Source organism: Girardinichthys multiradiatus, chromosome 19 (assembly GCF_021462225.1).
Source record: "Girardinichthys multiradiatus isolate DD_20200921_A chromosome 19, DD_fGirMul_XY1, whole genome shotgun sequence".
NCBI lineage: Eukaryota > Metazoa > Chordata > Actinopteri > Cyprinodontiformes > Goodeidae > Girardinichthys > Girardinichthys multiradiatus.
Genome location: NC_061811.1, coordinates 1,249,247 through 1,268,679, shown reverse-complemented (window position 1 = coordinate 1,268,679; position 19,433 = coordinate 1,249,247). Strand labels below are relative to the sequence as shown.

General features: G+C 42.2%; 1 protein-coding gene across 1 annotated transcript in view; it reads left to right on the top strand.

Annotated features, from left to right (window-relative positions):
- Positions 1-19,189, top strand: part of tpo (thyroid peroxidase) — a 44,204-nt gene extending 25,015 nt beyond the window's left edge. Inside the window, exons 9-13 of the mRNA XM_047392976.1 lie at positions 10,875-11,045; positions 14,665-14,902; positions 14,987-15,195; positions 15,288-15,461; positions 18,314-19,189. Coding sequence (XP_047248932.1) covers positions 10,875-11,045; positions 14,665-14,902; positions 14,987-15,195; positions 15,288-15,461; positions 18,314-18,330 — 809 coding nt within the window. The 3' untranslated portion in view covers positions 18,331-19,189. The remainder of the gene's footprint in view (positions 1-10,874; positions 11,046-14,664; positions 14,903-14,986; positions 15,196-15,287; positions 15,462-18,313) is intronic.
- The last annotated feature ends 244 nt before the right edge of the window (positions 19,190-19,433 follow it).

Below are 19,433 nucleotides of genomic sequence, written 5' to 3'. Positions count from 1 at the left end.
TGATCAGGCTGTGATCCTTAGAAGGTCCAGTTGATCAGGTTGTGATCCTCAGAAGGTCCAGTTGTTCAGCATTTGAACCTCAGAAGGTCCAGTTGATCAGGCTGTGATCCTCAGAAGGTCCAGTTGTTCAGGTTTTGATCCTCATAGGTTCCAGTTGATCAGGCTGTGATCCTCAGAAGGTCAAGTTGATCAGGCTGTGATCCTTAGAAGGTCCAGTTGATCTGGCTGTGATCCTCAGAAGGTCCGGTTGATCAAGCTGTGATCCTCAGTAGGTCCAGTTGTTCAGGTTTTGATCCTCATAGGTTCCAGTTGATCAGGCTGTGATTCTCAGAAGGTCAGGTTGTTCAGGCTTTGATCCTCAGAAGGTCCAGTTGATCAGGCTTTGATCCTCAGAAGGTCCAGTTGTTCAGTCTGTGATTCTTAGGAGGTCCAGTTAATCAGGCTGTGATTCGCAGAAGGTCCAGTTGATCAGGCTGTGATCCTCAGAACGTCCGGTTGTTCAGCCTTTGAACCTCAGAAGGTCCAGTTGATCAGGCTGTGATCCTCAGAAGGTCCAGTTGTTCAGCATTTGAACCTCAGAAGGTCCAGTTGATCAGGCTGTGATCCTCAGAAGGTTCAGTTGTTCAGGCTTTGATCCTTAGAAGTTCTAGTTGATCAGGCTGTGATCCTTAGAAGGTCCAGTTGATCAGGCTGTGATCCTTAGAAGGTCCAGTTGATCTGGCTGTGATCCTCAGAAGGTACGGTTGATCAAGCTGTGATCCTCAGTAGGTCCAGTTGTTCAGGTTTTGATCCTCATAGGTTCCAGTTGATCAGGCTGTGATTCTCAAAAGGTCCAGTTGATCAGGCTGTGATTCTCAGAAGGTCCGGTTGTTCAACCTTTGAACGTCAGAGGTTCCAGTTGATCATGGTGTGATCCTCAGAAGGTCCAGTTGTTCAGTCTGTGATTCTTAGTAGGTCCAGTTAATCAGGCTGTGATTCTCAGAAGGTCCAGTTGATCAGGCTGTGATCCTCAGAAGGTCCAGTTGATCAGGCTGTGATCCTCAGAACGTCCGGTTGTTCAGCCTTTGAACCTTAGAAGGTCCAGTTGATCAGGCTGTGATCCTCAGAAGGTCCAGTTGTTCAGCCTTTGAACCTCAGATGGTCCAGTTGATCAGGATGTGATCCTCAGAAGGTCCAGTTGTTCACGCTTTGATCCTCAGAAGTTCTAGTTGATCAGGCTGTGATCCTCAGAAGGTCTGGTTGATCAGATTGTGATTCTCAGAAGGTCCAGTTGATCAGGCTGTGATTCTCAGAAGGTCCGGTTGTTCAACCTTTGAACCTCAGACGGTCCTGTTGATCAGGCTGTGATTCTCAGAAGGTCCGGTTGTTCAGGCTTTGATCCTCAGAAGGTCCAGTTGATCAGGCTGTGATCCTCAGAAGGTCCAGCTGTTCAGGCTGTGATCCTCAGAAGGTCCAGTTGATCAGGCTGTGATCCTCAGAAGGTCCAGTTGATCAGGCTGTGATTCTCAGAAGGTCCGGTTGTTCAGGCTTTGAATCCTTCAACATACAAACAGCAAACTAAAACTCTTGTAATACTTCACATCTATTCAATCCGTCTAGGGTGCTCAAACACATATTATTTTCCTTACTTTAAACTGATATTTCCCAGCTAAACAACATATAAACAAAGCACAGCCGTACATAAAAGTTTCCACTAAATGGGGAATCTAAAATGCTGTCCTTCTGGTCATTCTCCTCTCAATCGGCAAACAATACAAGTCCGGTGTAGTTCGCTCCTTCTCTGAAAAGATGTTCTCCCTTCTTTACCTAAAAAAGTCAGCCAATAATGGTAAATGAACAATTACAACTCTAATTTTATGAGAGGAATTTTGTTGTATCTGGAGAGACAATAAGTTGACAGATTTGGTTGAAATAGGTGTCATTCAAAAGAAAAGAAACTGGTGTCCATTTTGACTCGATGGTGTTAAGAATTTGATAAAAGTTTTTAAATTGTGATGTTCTGAAAGTAATCTCATGTACAAATAGCATAAATAAATAAAAATAATAAAAATAAATAATAATAAATATCTAAACATACAGATAAACAGAAATAAATACTCATTCGTCGTCTTGTTCTTATCCGGGACCGGGTCGTGGGGGCAGCAGACTCAGCAGAGACGCCCAAACGTCCCTGTCCCCAGACACCTCCTCCAGCTCCTCCGGGGGGAGCCCAAGGAGTTCCCAGGCCAGCCGAGAGACATAGTCCCTCCAGCGTGTCCTGGGTCGTCCCCTGGGCCTCCTCCCGGTGGGACGTGCCTCAGAAGGTCCGGTTGTTCAACCTTTGAACCTCAGACGGTCCTGTCGATCAGGCTGTGATTCTCAGAAGGTCCGGTTGTTCAGGCTTTGATCCTCAGAAGGTCCAGTTGATCAGGCTGTGATCCTCAGAAGGTCCAGCTGTTCCTCCCAAGGAAGGCGTCCAGGAGGCATCCGGTATAGATGCCCGAGCCACCTCAACTGGCTCCTCTCGGTGTGGAGGAGCAGCGGCTCTACTCCGAGCTCCTCCCGGATGGCCGAGCTCCTCACCCTATCTCTAAGGGAGTGCCCGGCCACCCTACGGGGGAAGCTCATTTCAGCCGCTTGTATCCGGGATCTTGTTCTTTCGGTCATGACCCAAAGTTCATGGCCATAGGTGAGGGTAGGAACGTAGAACGACCGGTAAATTGAGAGCTTTGCTTTTCGGCTCAGCTCTCTCTTCACCACAACGGACCGGCATAGTGCCCCCATTACTGCGGCTGCCGCACCGATTCGTCTGTCGATCTCCCACTCCATTCCTACCTCACTCGTGAACAAGACCCCGAGATACTTGAACTCTTCCACTTGAGGCAGGAACTCCCCTCCAACCTGAAGAGGACAAGCCGCCCTTTTCCGGTCGATTACCATGGCCTCTGACTTGGAGGAGCTGATCTTCATCCCAGCCGCTTCACACTCGGCTGCGAACTGCCCCAGCGTATGCTGTAGGTCTTGGCTAGAGGGGGCCAGCAGGACCACGTCATCTGCAAAAAGAAGAGACAAAATCCACTGGTCCCCAAACCGGACCCCCTCCAACCCTTGGCTGTGTCTAGAAATCCTGTCCGTAAAAGTTATGAACAGGACCGGTGACAAAGGGCAGCCCTGCCGGAGTCCAACATGCACCGGGAACAGGTCCGACTTAGTGCCGCCAATGCGAACCAAACTCCTGCTCCGCTTGTACAGAGACCGGATGGCCCCTAGTAAAGGGCCCCCGATTCCATACTCCTGGAGCACCCCCCACAGGACATCACAAGGGAACCAGTCGAATGCTTTCTCCAGGTCCACAAAACACATGTGAACCAGTTGGGAAAACTCCCATGAACCCCCAAGTACCCTGTAGAGGGTATAGAGCTGGTCCAGTGTTCCACGGCCAGGACGAAAACCACACTGCTCCTCCTGAAGCCGAGGTTCGACTATCGGCCGGATTCTCCTCTCCAATACCCTGGCGTAGGCCTTACCAGGGAGGCTGAGGAGTGTGATCCCCCTGTAGTTGGAACACACCCTCCGGACCCCCTTCTTATGAAGGGGGACCACCACCCCAGTCTGCCAGTCCAGAGGCATTTTCCCTGACCGGCACGCAGTGTTGAAGAGGCGTGTCAACCATGACAGCCCTACAACATCCAGAGACTTGAGGTACTCAGGGCGGATCTCATCCACCCCCGAAGCCTTGCCACCGCGGAGCTTTTTAACCACCTCGGTGACTTCAGCCTGGGTGATGAAAGAGTCCAACCCCAAGTCCCCAGCCTCTGTTTCCACCAAGGAATGCGTGATGGCAGGATTGAGGAGATCCTCAAAGTACTCCTTCCACCGCCCGATAATGTCCTCAGTCGAGGTCAGCAGCTTCCCACCCCCGAAATAAACAATATTGGTGAAGCACTGCTTGATAAAAGTTTTTAAATGGTGATGTTCTGAAAGTAAACTCATGTACAAATAGCATAAATAAATAAAAATAGTAAAAATAAATAATAAAAAAATCAAAACATACAGATAAACAGAAATAAATATATAAACAAATATAATAATAAATTATAATAACAAATATTTAAACCACATTAATGAAGAGAAAAAAATATAATGTATTTTGACTAACATCCATAATTTTTTTAATTTTTTATCCTGTATAGGAGTTTGTATTTCATAAGTTGGAATAATTTGGAATACATAAATTGGGTGGTCTTTTTAAAAGGTCTTATTGTTGAGGATATATTGGGTGTAAAAGCCATTGGACAGCTTTGAACATGGATCACATCATGCTGGCAGAGTATCAGGGTTTTTTGAGCATGGATGTTTAAGGTGGAGGTTATGGTTATACATCTGTGATGTTGGACCCATGCACACTGACATAGTTTGGATCATCATGATCTGCATATCTAAACCACTGTAGCTCTAAAGGTCAGAATCAGAATCAGCTTTGTTAAGTTTGTACATACAAACAAGGAATTTGACTCCGGTACACTTTGGTCTCTGGGGGCGGGGGGTTTTCTAGCTAGAGCTCCACAGCTAGAGCTCTACAATCCATTGTATCCCTGGCTGTATGTTTAGGGGTGTTGTCCTTTTGGAAGGTGAACCTCCACCGCAGTCTCAGGTCTTTTCCAGCCTCTAACAGGTTTTCTTCCAGGATTGTTCTGGATTTAGCTCCATCCATCCTCCTATCAACTCTGACCAGCTTCCCTGTTCCTGCTGCATAAAATATTCCCACAGGATGATGCTGCCACCACCATATGGGGATGGTGTGTTCAGGGTACAGCTTTCTTTCAACAACAGTTTTATTCTTGCGACACTTTCATTTAGACCAGATTTGTGGCCCAAGTCGGGGCCCCATGAAGGGCTTGACCTGAGAAACGTGGAACGTGGGGTGAATCTTCATGGAGTTGGGTGATCTCAGCTGTACAGCGACAGGGTTGATGATCTTGGAGATTGGGAAAGGTCCAACAAATTGGGGTGCCAATTTCCGGGATTCTACCCTTTATGGGAGGTCCTTGGCGGAGAGCCAAAATTTCTGCCACACCTGGTACTTAGGGGCAGGGGTCCATTTCCGGTTGGCCGTTCTTGACTGAACGAGTGACATTCTGATCATCGACCTCCTAGCCTTTCTCCATATTCTTTGGCACCTTAGGGCAGCCGCTTGGACGGACAGAACAATAGCCTCTCTCTCCTGAACCGAAAACGTGGGTGGCTGGAAACCAAACACAACATGAAAAGGGAACAAACCAGTGGCATTTGACTGCAGAGAGTTCATGGCGTATTCAATCCAGGGCAAATTTTGTGACCACTTGGTTGTATCTGACTCACATAAAATACGAAGTTTGGTTTCTACTTCTTGGTTGGCTCTCTCGGTTTGGCCATCAGACTGAGGATGAAACCCTGAAGAGAGACTAACAGAAATTCCCAACAAAGAACAAAACTCCTTCCAAAAACGTGACACAAACTGGGGTCCTCTATCGGAAACAATGTCATTTGGAATTCCATGGAGCCTAAAAACTTCTCTGGTCAATATCTCACCCATCCCCTTAACAGATGGAAGCTTCTCCAGGGGCACCAGATTAACCATTTTTGAAAATCTGTCAATTATGGTTAGTAGTACAGAGTGACCATTTGAAACCGGTAAACCTGTCACAAAATCCATCGCAATGTGTGACCATGGGCGAGGGGGAATAGGCAATGGGTGCAACAACCCCACAGGAGGACGACGAGAAGTCTTGGCTTGACAACATTGAGTGCATGTAGAAACAAAGTCTTTGACATCCTTAACCAGCGATGGCCACCAAAACTGAGTTTGAACTGTCTGGATCGTTCTGCTGATTCCAGGATGACAAATGAGACGAGAGCAATGACAAGACTCCAGTACCTTTGGCACAAGGCGTTCAGGAACAAAACAGCGTTCCGGTGGACATGATGGTGGGATAGGCAGATCCCTAATGGCCTCCTGGACCTCCCTTTCCACCTCAACTCGGGACACAGACAGCCTGACAGGTTCAGGAAGGATAAACTCCTCTTCACCTGCAGACTGAGATTCTGCGGGCTCTTGAATTCGGGATAGGGCGTCAGGTTTGCTATTTTTACTCCCTGGCCTGTAAGATAGGGAGAAATTAAAACAACCAAAAAACAAAGCCCACCTAGCCTGTCTGTGGTTTAGCCGTTTTGCTGATTTCAGGTACTCCAAGTTCTTATGGTCAGTCCACACCATAAACGGCTCCTTAGTCCCCTCCAACCAATATCTCCACACTGTCAAAGCCAACTTGACGGCCAGCAACTCTCTGTCTCCCACGTCGTAATTCCGCTCAGCCTGTGACAGAGTCCTTGAAAAGATGGCACATGGGTGAACACGATCATCCTCACCTCTTTGGCTTAATACGGCTCCGACCCCAGTGCTTGAGGCATCCACCTCCACAATAAACTGTCTCTCTGGGTCAGGAGACTGTAACACTGGAGCTGACGTGAAGAGTTCCTTTAACCTATTGAAGGCCTTCTCTGCATCCTTATTCCACACAAATTTCACCTTGGAAGAGGTAAGAGCGTTCAGGGGAGTAGCAACCAGGCTGTAATTTCTGATAAACCTCCTATAAAAGTTTGCGAAGCCCAGAAATCTTTGAAGCTGCTTGCGATCAGTTGGAACAGGCCATTCCAATACGGCCTTAACCTTGGAGGGATCGACAAGCACTTGATCTGGGGAAATGATGAAGCCTAAAAAGGAAGTGGTAGTTATGAGAAACTCACATTTCTCTGCCGTGACAAACAAATGGTTTTGGAGAAGACGCAGGAGAACAGCTCTGACATGTTTTCTGTTGTTTTCCAGATCTTGAGAATATTTCAGTATGTCATCAAGATAAACAAATACGAATTGACCCACCATGTCTCTTAGAACGTCATTGACCAATGACTGAAAAACTGCAGGAGCATTAGTAAGTCCAAATGGCATGACCTTGTATTCATAATGGCCCGTAGGTGTGTTGAAAGCCGTTTTCCACTCATCTCCTTCTCTGATTCAGACCAGATGATATGCATTCCTTAGATCCAGCTTAGAAAATATCTATCCAGGGATATGATCAGATATCTATTTTTAACTGTTATCTCATTAAGGCCTCTATAATCAATGCATGGTCTCAACGAACCATCCTTCTTCCCAACAAAAAAGAAACCAGCACCTGCAGGAGAGGAAGAGGGTTGAATGTGCCCTGCCTTTAATGCCTCATCAACATAACTCTTCATGGCCCTGTGCTCTGGACCAGACAAATAATAGATTCTGCCTTTAGGGGGTGATGTGCCAGGAAGCAAATCAATAGCACAATCATACGGTCTATGGGGTGGCAGAACTGTGGCCTTGATCTTATTAAATACTTCCTATAAATCATGGTATTCTTGCGGTACCTTGGATAAATCTGGATAGGTTTCCTCAACCTCATTCTCCACACTGACCTCCGTAGCAGCAGACAAAAGGCAGTCAGCTGAACATGACTCAGACCAACCCAGAACTTCTTTTTTCTTCCAGTCGATGTGAGGGTTGTGTTTCTGCAACCAGGAGGCCCCTAGGACTACAGGAAGTTCAGGTGAATTAATGATCATGAAAGTTACTTTTTCTTGATGATTACCTCCAACTGTTAAGGTAATCTCCTCCATCCTGAGATGTGAATTGTTCATGCTGTGACCATCCAAAGCTAGCACGTTTCTTGTGTCAGCTGACAGAATAAGTTTTATGCCGTTCTTATTTGCAAATGTTTCGTCCATGAATTCAGTATCAGCTCCTGAATCAATAAACACGGCCCCCTGGAGAGACAAAGAAGAGGTTTGAAAATGGGCAGGAAACAAGAAGGAGGAGGCAGATAGTTGACTTCGGCTCAGTAGAGACCTCCCTTCCTCTGCTGAGCCTGTCCTTTTAGTGGACACCTGAGTGCTAAATGTGCCTTCTCTCCACAATAAAAACAGAGCTTGAATCTTCTCCGACGATCTTTCTCCTCAGGGGTAATCTTGGTTCTGCCCAATTGCATGGGCTCACAATTATCATTTTCCTCAGTGAGAGGTGACCGACTCCTTCTCTCATACCGGTGTACAGAAACCTGAGTTAATGATGAGCGACCCTTCTCATGTCGCTTCTCCCTCCTTCTCTCTGCCAGCCGAACATCAATGCGAGCAGCCAAATCCTCGAGTTGTTTCAGGGAAGAAGGATAGTCACGGTCGCTAGCTCATCCTTGATGTCTGCGTTTAATCCTTTCATGAATGCATCCATTTGTGCTGCCTCATTCCAACGGCTCTCTGCAGCCAACAAATGAAAGTCAATTATATAGGACGAGACAGACTGATCACCCTGTTTGAGGGACAGTAAGCCTCTTGCGGCCTCACGACTTGGAATGACCGGGTCAAAAACTCGAATGAGTTCCTTGGAAAAAGTTTCATAAAGATCACAAGATGCAGACCTGTTATGCCATTCAGCAGTTCCCCACTGTTTCGCCTTTCCTGCCAGCAGAGATGTAACAAACGCCATCTTGGAACGTTCAGTGGGAAAGGATGACGGCTGAAGCTCAAAATGAATTTCACACTGAGTTAGAAAAGCTCAACACTGGTCTGAATCTCCCCTGAACATCTCAGGCGGAGATAGGCGCGGCTCCCTTTGTGATGGTGGCGGCTCGAAGACAAGATTACCAGAACGTAATGTGGAAATTATTTCCTCCAAGCCGGAACCCAACCAGGAAAAGGTCTCATCAACGTGGGTACGCCACTGTTGTGCTGGCGATGGGTCCATTTTTGGCCAGATTTTTCTATTACGAATCAGAAAAAGGCAGACCCAAGATTCAGCCAGACACAGTACTGAAAGTTTAAAAGGTTTATTCAGCCACAGGAAAATGTCACTCAGGAAAAACTCCACACAGCTTCCAGGAATCACTGAGGCAGAAAGAGGGATTAGTGACTTGTAGTCTCTCCAGATTTTCCAGGGATCAGAAAAGTCACTAACCTGCTTTTGTCTTGAGTGGAACTTGAAACCCAGAGGGGAAACCTCAGTAGGCGGCAGGCCGTGATCTCCACAGCTCAGGTAAGAAGTGACTCCAGGCTGAATAATCCGAGGGCAAGGCTGGCTCAATAATTCGAGGACAGAAACAGGGTCGATGATCGGAACAAAAGACGTCAGTCAAGGGGCAGGCAGAGGCATAAACCAGATGCAGGAAACAAGGTCAAAACCAAAATCCAAACAGTCTGACAGGGAGCAGGCAGAGGCAAAAATCCAAAAAGCAAGGCAAGGTCAAGATCAGACAGGAAGGAACGCTGGATATCTACTCACACGATGGCTTTCAAAAATCTGGCACCGTCTGCTTGTCAGAGTCAGTATATATCAGGGAAGACACGGGTGCTTGGCTTTCCACAGATTGCACTACACTGCAGCAGCCACCAGGTGCATCTAATCTGCTGATTGCAGCCAGGGAGACAGGGTAGATCAGATGTACCAGAATCATAACACTGATAGACCATCAATTTATTATTAGTTTTATGACAAACCAGGCCTCAACCCCCACAGTCCATTCATTGTATTGCTTTAATAAATTAGTTTTGACACCAACAAGGCAAATTGTAAAACATAATCTGCTTTTATTATCAACACTCAATCCAGTAAAAGCAGGTCTTACTGAGAAGAAGCTGTTTTCCTTTTTTAATTTGGTTGATGCACTGTCAGGAAGTGACATTATGGACTTTGTTTGTGGTTATGTATTCATGTTTATAGCTTTCTGTTTTCTGACTGTTCTGGTTTCCATTTGCCTCCCAGTGTGTTCTCCTCTTGCCCCTAGTTCCCTTGGTGTTTCTTTCCTATTTGTGTACTTAGTTTGGTTTCATTATTATTATTATTATTATTATAGTCCTCTGGTTCCTTAGCTTTACTCTCGTTTTATGTTCATGTTTGTTTTATATTGATTCCTTTGTACTCTCCTATTTATTAGTTTCTTTTCTGTTACTCCCCTTGTCATTAGTTTTCCTCTTTTAGTTATTTATTACTCAGTTTTAGTCCCCTTTACATTTTTTGTCCCTCTTAGCTTTTTTTCTCTAGTTTGTCCTTATTCTCCAGTCCCTCCTTTATAGGTTAGCTTTTGTTATTGTTTACATTTATTCTTCTCCTCGCTTCCTCTGCCTCTTTTTCAGTTGGTTCTATCAGTATTGGTTTAGGTTTGTTTACTTTTGTAGTCAGGGTTTCTTTATGGTTTCTTTTTGCTAAGTCCTTAGTTCTTAGGTAGTTGTGTTACCCCCAGTTTCTCAGTACGCTTTAGTTCATGTTTATTCTTGATTCTATGTTTTATTTTATCTTAGTTTATAGTTTCTTTTTAGGCCTGCTCACTGTCTTGTCATTAGTCCTTTTCCTCATGCTTTAGTTTTATTGGGTTCACCTGCTCCCTCTGCCTTCCTGCCTCCTTGTCTCACCTGCTCTTAGTTCCTTTGATTACCTGCCTTTGTTCTCCCTCAGTATATTAGTTGGTTTTCTTTCATTGCTCTTTGCTGGTTCTTCGTTTCTCAACTCGGGTCTCTACCCTTGACTGCCATGTGTTCCATGTTCCTGCAGAGCTTGCAGATGTAAGTTTTTGAACTTTGACTCTGGTTAATTCCTGCAGTGATTTATGTTACGTTTTGGATACCTTCGAATAAAGCTGAAGATTATTCAATATGCTTCTGCCAAGCTCTTGTCTGCACTTTGGTCCAACCCTAAACCCCCCTGTGACATGCACTAATCTACAGAGTGGTTGATTTGTCAATGTTGTTTTTATTAATTTGAATGTTCTTTGGTTTTGAAGCAAGGAACGGAGTAAATGCTGCAGAGTTCATTCTGATTGTGATCATGTTTCTGTGTGCAGGTGGCATTGAACCAACAATTAGGGGTATGATTGGGACAGCAGCACCAGCTGCTGGTCCAAACACCCTGTTAGCGGAGGAGGTAACTGAGATACTGCTTGTTCTGGATTCCCAACAGCACATGGATCTGGCTTCACTGAACCTGCAGAGGGGACGAGACCATGGACTCCCAGGTCAGGATGTTTCCACAGAAAGCAAAATCTGACTTTTTATTCCTTCAGAATTTATTCTGTCAATGACTACTCAATAATAAACCGGTTTTACAGGGATGCATTTACCAGATTATATTGATGTTGGCCTATTTCTGTTCAGTAAACCTGTAATTATGTCATGAATGGCTCTTGGCGTGGACCCAAATGCAGACAGGCAGGAGCAGATTGGTGAAAATATAAAGGTTTAATAAATAAACAAAACCTTACTGGCAAGCAGGAGGTGGGGGAAAAACGTGGAGCAGAGACATAAAAGCTTAGACATGAAACTGGCTTGGCAAAGACAGTTGTGTAAAGCAGAGCAGCAGAGATGAATAAACCAGCAAGGACCAAACAGAAATGAGGAGTATATATGGGGGCATCATGCAGGTGATGTAAGGATACTCATTGACAAAGCGCAGGCGGACCAAATGAAGCTTATTGCAAGCTGACTGTGACAGGGGAGTAGAAACAAGACATAGCTGGAGCTAAACAGGAATAGGACAGTCAAACCTAAGGAACATCTTACAGATAAAGCAGAACATAAACTGAAATTCACTATAAACGGAATAGAAGAATCATAAGAAATTAAACCTAAGAAATGAACTAAAGCACCATATAGAAAAAAATAATCAGACACAAGACCCAAAATACAGCAACTTGGAGAACATAATCAGAATCAGAGAAAAATCCCAAAATCAAAAACCAAACACCCCCAAATCATAACAAACAAGACTGCATTATGAATGAATCTGGAAAATCTAACATGCAAAAAATCAAGTGTATTTATGTAGCGCTTTCAGCAACAAGGCACTCAAAGCGCTGTACACGAGGAAAAACATTACAATGATACAGAAAATCAAACACAGAAAAAAAAAATCAAATGATACTGGTAAGAGCTGGTTCTAATCCAATCTTTCTAATAGATGTAATTAGCTCATTAAGTTCTCTGTGGTAAGGAAAGGAAGGAAAAAGCTTTTAGATTTTCCAGATTAATAATTTCCAATTATCGGACTGACTGCTGTAAAAGATGAGAAGATGTGTTTGAAATCATTCTTCTTCTTTATGAGCAATGATAACCTGCACTGGTTCATTTAACAAGCTAAAATATAGATATTTTCTATTCATAAATGAGTCAACGGAGCCTATACAATTTACCTGTGCTTTCTGAAGCATTGGGAGCCATCAGGCCATTCAGAACAGCCTTCTCGGTGTACAAATCCAAGAAAGGTTATGCCACTTTTATTTACCACATGGAAGAAGTGTTCTTAATACCTTAAGTAGAAAACCCTGAGCTTGAATCATTGTTTTTACATCTTTAAAAATATCAACATTGAAGGTAACCCCTTCTCAATATTGCAGCTTGAATTTGTTAATTTTCCTTCTCTTCATCTCTTTGGAAGCCTCTCTGAATTCAGTCAAATTGATGCCATATAACTAGAAGTAGTTTCGTGTAGTTAAACGGGAAACCTGATGGTTTTACAAGTCATGTATGTGAAAAGCTTTTAACAGCTCCAGGGAGAACTGTGTGAAAACCACTGAAGTGAAAATAAAAAACCTGGGCTTTAAACCAGTAGAAATAAAAGGCTTGAATGCAGACAGTTATTTTTAAAAGAAGCAGCAATTTTATATTTCTTGATCCAGGTCCTTGTGAGGACATTTTGATGCAAAGCCAGGATGTCTGTATGCTTTTCTTTGGACTCAACATTGCTAGACGAAGACACGGATTCCAACTATAGCAATCAGTCCACTGATTAGAATGATGGAGGACTTCATCTGGACACCTCTACGGTGTCAACTGAGCTGATCATTTAACTTTTCCCTAGTAAAATTTACCAAAATTATTTTTTCTAATCAGGTAAACAGTTTCAGCCATTAAAACTGTTTAAGTAATCTGATTTACTCTGCATAGTAATCTAAGAACAATAAGTGTCAGTACATAGTGACGAGCTCTTGCCATTCTTTACAGGTGAAACCCCTAACTCTCTGGTACCCCCTTTATATCTAACTGCTTGCTGTCACCAACCTAATTGGGTAAATTTTCAACAAATCTAATTAGTTGTCCAAGTTTTTTAGCCTTCTGTGGAATCTGTGCCAACTTCCTTAAAAAACTCTGTTGGCATAAGTTTGAAAATAAAAAAATATTTTCACAAAGTAAAATGTCTGAATTTTAACATCCATTATTGGTGGTTCTAATTTCTTTTTTTTTTTTTTACAAAAAATATGATTTTGCTTTTAAAACGGTTGGATTTAGATTTGTATTCATTTCTTCAAACAAATTCTAAACTTTCATGAACAACCGCATTTGACCTTTACCATTCATCCGACTCTCTTTATTGAAACACGTTGCTTTCTTCGAAGCTGCCCTCCTACATAGTAACTCTGAGATGGATTTAGGTGTCACATCGGTTACGGCCCAAGGCCTGTCCTCTGGGTTGCTAGCATGTTTGCTTTTGCAGACCTCCTAAAGGGTGCTGATTGGAAGTGGAGACAGCTGGCCAGTGTCTCTAGAAGAGTTTTAAGATCCACCACTTCCTGGAACTCTCTCTCCTCTTCTCCTTGTCCTCCAGCCAGCCAGGTCTTTTATTTGATATTTTTTTTCTGAAATAATTGATGTGCTTGTTAATCTCCTATCTCGCTGAGCGAGTAGAGTATGTCTCCATTGGGGAAGGGAGGTCATGGACTCACACAGGAGACTGTGTGGGTTCTCCAAGGCTCAGTCCTGGGCCTCAATCTCTTCACTCATTACATACTTCCCCTTGGTCCTATCATCTCTTATCACAGAATTTCATTTCACTGTTATGTAGACGACACACAGTTGCAACTTCACTATCATTAGTCTCCACTCTCACAGCTTGTCTTGAGGAGGTAAAAGGCTGGATGAACTCCACGTTTCTTCCAACTAAATACCTACGAAACAGAAGCTATGCTAGTTGCTACGTCTCATCAGATTCAGTCATCTCTGGCCAGACCACCCCCCTTACATCTACAGTTACAAACCTCTGTTAGATTTTACCCCTAACTTATATTTGAAGCACACATTAAACACCTCTGCAAGACCACCTTCTACCATCTCAAAAACATCTCTAAGCTTCGTCCATTGCTGTCTTTACCCGATGCAGAGAAACTAGTCCATGCTTTCATCTCTTCAAGAATGGATTACTACAATGCACTTCCCTATAGAGCACCAATGAAATATATTTAAAACCTTCAGTACATACAGAACACTGCAGCCCGGATCCTAATGAAACAAAGGAAACATGAACACATAACCCCAATCCTTCAGTCACTCCATTGGTTCCCTGTATTGTTCCGGATTGAATACAAGGTGTCTGCTTACTCATCAAAGCAATTCTCCATCCTAGCTCAAAGAACTTCTTACATCTCAGTCATCAACACGGTCTCTCTGCTCTACTAACTCTTACTGGTACTAGACACACAGGTGCAGGAACACAACCCTGAGGAACCTCACATGTGATGTTTGTTCACTGCCAAATGACACAAAATTATCTGTGTCTGCCCAAGTTAAACACAGCTATTTTAGACTGAACAGATTTTTAAATGAAATTCAAACAGATGACATGATGCTCAAATTACTTTTCAGGATACAACAAGTGGCGGGAATTCTGTGGATTGGAACGTGTTACAACAGTGGATGATCTCGCAGAAGTTGTGAGAGATCGCAGGGTTGCTGAGAAGATACTTCATTTATACAAACATCCTAACAACATCGATGTGTGGCTCGGAGGACTTGTAGAGAACTTCCTGCCTGGTTCGAGAACTGGTCCGCTATTTGCTTGTCTGATCGGAAAGCAAATGAAGTTTCTCCGTGATGGTGATAGGTATGAAAACTTTTGTGCTTTTGTACTTAACTGAAAAGAAGGCCTCGGGTAAACATTTTAATATTTTCTGATTTTGTTCTTTAGGTTTTGGTGGGAAGCCGAAGGTGTTTTTACAAAACAACAGAAGGAGGAGCTTTTAAAATCTTCTCTCTCTCAGATCATTTGTGACAACACAGACATACAGGAAATCCCTAAAGATTCCCTCAGGTTTGGTCAGTATCCTGCAGGTTATGTTCACTGCAGTGATCTACCATCTATGAGTCTGGATGCTTGGAGAGAGGAGAAAAGCCACGGTGATTTTTTAAATTCTTAAAGAAATGAATCACTTCTAGCTTCAGTGGCAGAACACATACTTAAGTAAAAAACTTTTACTTTCCCATTTCAGACCTACAACTGTGTGGCTCTCCAAAACGCATAAAGAATGGAGATTTTATATTTTCCTCCAAATCGGGTAAACTGACTGCTCTGTACTCCTGTTACCATGGTTTCAAATTAAAGGGCGCAGCTGAAATAGTTTGTGAAGGAAATCGGTGGAAACATGAACCCCCTCAGTGCACAGGTAAGTTAATAGTCATGACGTAGACGGGCTCTTCAGTGGTGTCAGGGTAGAAGCGACTGATTCTTCTTCCTGATGATGAATGTTTTACGATTAGTGAATAAAGAACTGAAATGAACACCTTAGATCTCATTCATCACAGACTTTGCTCTACTCACTCAGTGTGTAATGTATGCTCTCTAGATGCAGTACTGCTGGTAACTTTGAATGTTGACTTACTGCCATCTGCTGGTCAGAAGAAAAAAATGTCATTTTGCTCAGACCTGAAATTCAGTCTAATCTGTTGATTAATTATAACCCAAACAGACAGGTACTTCTAAATAGTGCAACAGCTTTCAGTGATATGTATAGTATTGTGCAAAGGTCTTGAGTCATCCTTCATTTATTTCTATTTTCTTCCTAAGCGGTCAGACTAGGCAATTTGTTAAAGTGGTTTTGATTAATAGTTTTCCAGGCTTTCTGAATCGCCTCATAGATTTTTGTATCTAATGTTAGGGAACAGTGTTTGTTTGTTAAGCCTCTTAACTCTGACCTTTAAATCATTCACACATAGAAAGACCCCTAAGAACAGATTTTAGAATCGATCTTTAGGATCTTTGTTAACAGCAGCCTGTCACAGGAATGCAGTTTGTTCCCATTTCTTCAGGTGATTTCTGAAAAATCCCAAAGATGCAGTATTCTGGCTTCAACAAGTTGATTCCCAAAGATCTGTTATCAAACAGGACAGTAGATAATTAACTAAAACAGGATGTATCTCTCAGATCCTGCCTGAAAGCTTTGTTGTTTTTGAAGCACAATGTTCTAGAATGTTCAGGTAAACAGAACAGACAGAAAATGATGTAAAAGCAGCCCAAGACAACACAGGGGAAGTTTAGTTATTGTAGTGGTGTCTATACAGGTCATCCAAAGGAGTCCTGACAAAGGAACTATTTAGACCCTGCAGGCCATCGGTGTCCCCAGTACCAGAACCAAACATGTGGAGGCAGCATCTAGTTTCTATGCTTCTTGGCTCTGGAACAAACAGTCTGAAAACCTGAGATGTGTGGAGACTAACGACCTACATCAGAGTGAAAACATTACTATTTATGCAGCTTCCTACCTGACCAGCAACTGTAAAATATAATTAGACCCAAGACCATCCAGTACTATATAAACCAACTGGAGTTTCAGTTCTATCCTTTAACAAACAGATGGGCAGTCCAGTGAGTCAAACATTGATGTAATGTGATCTATTTTCTGGTGTTCAGGGTTAGATGCAGCTGTTTGAAGCCTTAGTTGGCTGATTTATTGATAGATTTCATTTGGTTGTTAAAGTTTAGGTTTGAGTCCGTGATAACACCTAGGGTTGCTGTTTGTTTCATAGTGTTTAGCCTCCTAGAGGTTAGTTAAATTCTGGTTTCTAACCTTGTGTTTTTGGGACCAAAATCAAGTAATTCAGTCTTTTCTGAGTTAGAGGAAGTACTGATATGTAGAAGTTCAATAAAACTGATCAGATTTCTAATTACCAAATGATACAAAGCTGTTTCGGTCTGCCAGATAGGATCTAAACTACTTTAGCACAACAATCCGGCCCACTTTTCCAATCTGTAATTCAGTGTGAAATGATCAGCTGTGCAATAAAGCAATGGGATCCAGTAAAGACAGAATTTCTTTAAAAGAATTTCAGAAAGCCCAGAGAGATATTGATTAACGGCACCAACTATTGAGTTATTTGAAGAAAAATAATCTTTTTGAAACCTTAAAGTTGAACAGCATTTACAGCAGACAAAAGTTCATGTTAGACTCTTCTTTGCTTATTTTCAAGCTGTTACTAAGCAACTTGTATCTGAAGATGATAAACACGGATTTTCATTTATAGTTTAACGACTCTTTTAATACAGATAAAGATGTTTAATTGATGTCATGTTTAATGACTGATTTATTTTGGGTGGTTTCATTTCATTATTAAGTCATTAATTGTGTAGCTTTGCAACAGAAAAATGCTTCAAATGTTTTGGCAAAGATCACAAAGACTTTTACTGAGTAAACACTCAACCTGTTGAACTGGTAATAGATGGTCTGATCACAAATGATAGGAAACATTTGATTCTGCATCATAAATATGAACAAATGGAACATATCTGTATGAATTTTAGGGCACAGGTAGAAGAGAAACTACCAAGTATTTGATAGTAACAGTGATAAGATAATATGTATCTATGCATCTACATAATTTGTAGAAATTATATTTGTAGAAATGTTCCATAGGAAGTGATACCTTGCTAACAGGCTTTTTGTTGACATCTAGCAGCTTCTGGCATCATTCTAGTTATATATTTGACCACGTTTCTCCACAGATAGAAGTAATGTTTTAAACATGGTCCACAGATTGTTAATAGGGTTGATATTTGGGCTTTGGTAAGGTATTTTCAGAACTGTAATGCCCATCATTCCGAACAAACTTGGATGTTAATTTAGGATACTTTTCCAAATAGAACATCTTGTATCCAGGTTCCAACCACCTAGGTATTGATTCAAGGTGAAACAGCCCCACAGCATGATGCGACCACCACCATACATGAACCTTGATGCCTTGTTTCTAGGGTTGAACGTTTTTTTGGACTCCTCCAAACATTCTTCTTGCCATTGTGTCCAAGCAGCTCAGTCTTTGTCTTGTCTGATCATCAAATCTTTCTCCAGAAGACGTTTGGCTTGTCCATGTGGGCAGCTGTGGGTTTCTGTCTAGCTTAAAGTTGGTCTTCTCAGTCCTTAGTGATGTTAAACACTGGCACTGGTGTTCCCATTCATGTGAGACTAGAGCCTTGATGGTTCCTAGATTATTCTTGAAGATCCTAACTAATTTCCATTTGTTTTAGGAGAGGAGCTTGGATAATTTTCCAGATCCTGGCAAAATGATGATACACCCCAATGACCTGTATCTTGGATCCACAGTTGTTTAGAAATGACAGTAAAAACGGCTCTTCTTAGAATTTCCTTGACTTTCTGATTGTTCTAAATATTAGTGAATCTAATGAATGCTGTCAAATGCACCATTTTGTTTTTGCTAGAAACCTACCAGCTGCACTCAGATGCCTAACTTTGGCCATGTCAACTTAGGACATACTAGAACCTTAAGCACAGATTTACCTGAATGTATGCACAGATTTGAGGCTGTGTTGATGAGCTTCATCTCTTGGGGATCCAGAAAAAGCCACAATAAATGCAAACCTTTTCCCCCTCTTCATGTTTTTAAAAATCCATACAGTTTTATGTTGTAAAATCTTTCAATCTTGGAAAAATTAAAAGCTCAAAACTAAGATGTCACTTATATCAGTGACAAGTTGATGTAAATATTTAACTGCAACAATCAGCTATGATGTTAAAAAGAAAGTACTACCTTTAAATTCTTTGGTTTTATATTTTTTGGAGTGTACTTAATTTTTCACACTTCTATTTTAGCTTTATCATTGTTTATTAATGAAACACAGGAATCTGTTTGTTTGCATTTTAATGTTTGGAAATGTTTAGCGTTTTTGTTTGGGTCAGAGCTCAGAGAGAATAGTTAGAAGCATGGATGTCATCACTGTGGAGAAGAAAACCACAGGTAGTTTCTCTAACATGTCAGAGGAACACAAAATGAATCAGTTCTTTGTTTGTTTTCACATAACCTCCCCTGATTTGTTAACAATGCTGCAGATCCAGAAATGTTTCATATTAAAACCAAAAGGATAAAAACATACTGCTACAAGGGCTTTCTGTGTCTGTGTGATTTTTCTGATTTAAACTGAGCTTTTTTATATGATCCTCTTTCAGAGATTTTGTAGTTTTGACTTTTGTTCTCCACTCATTCATCAGAATCAGAGTCAAAAGATCAGAATCAATTTATTGCCAAGTTTGTACAGAGAAACAAGCAATTTGACCTCGGTACACTTTGCTCTCAAAAATAAAGAATATTTAATTAATTCAAATTTATATTAATATTAATCAACAAAAGCT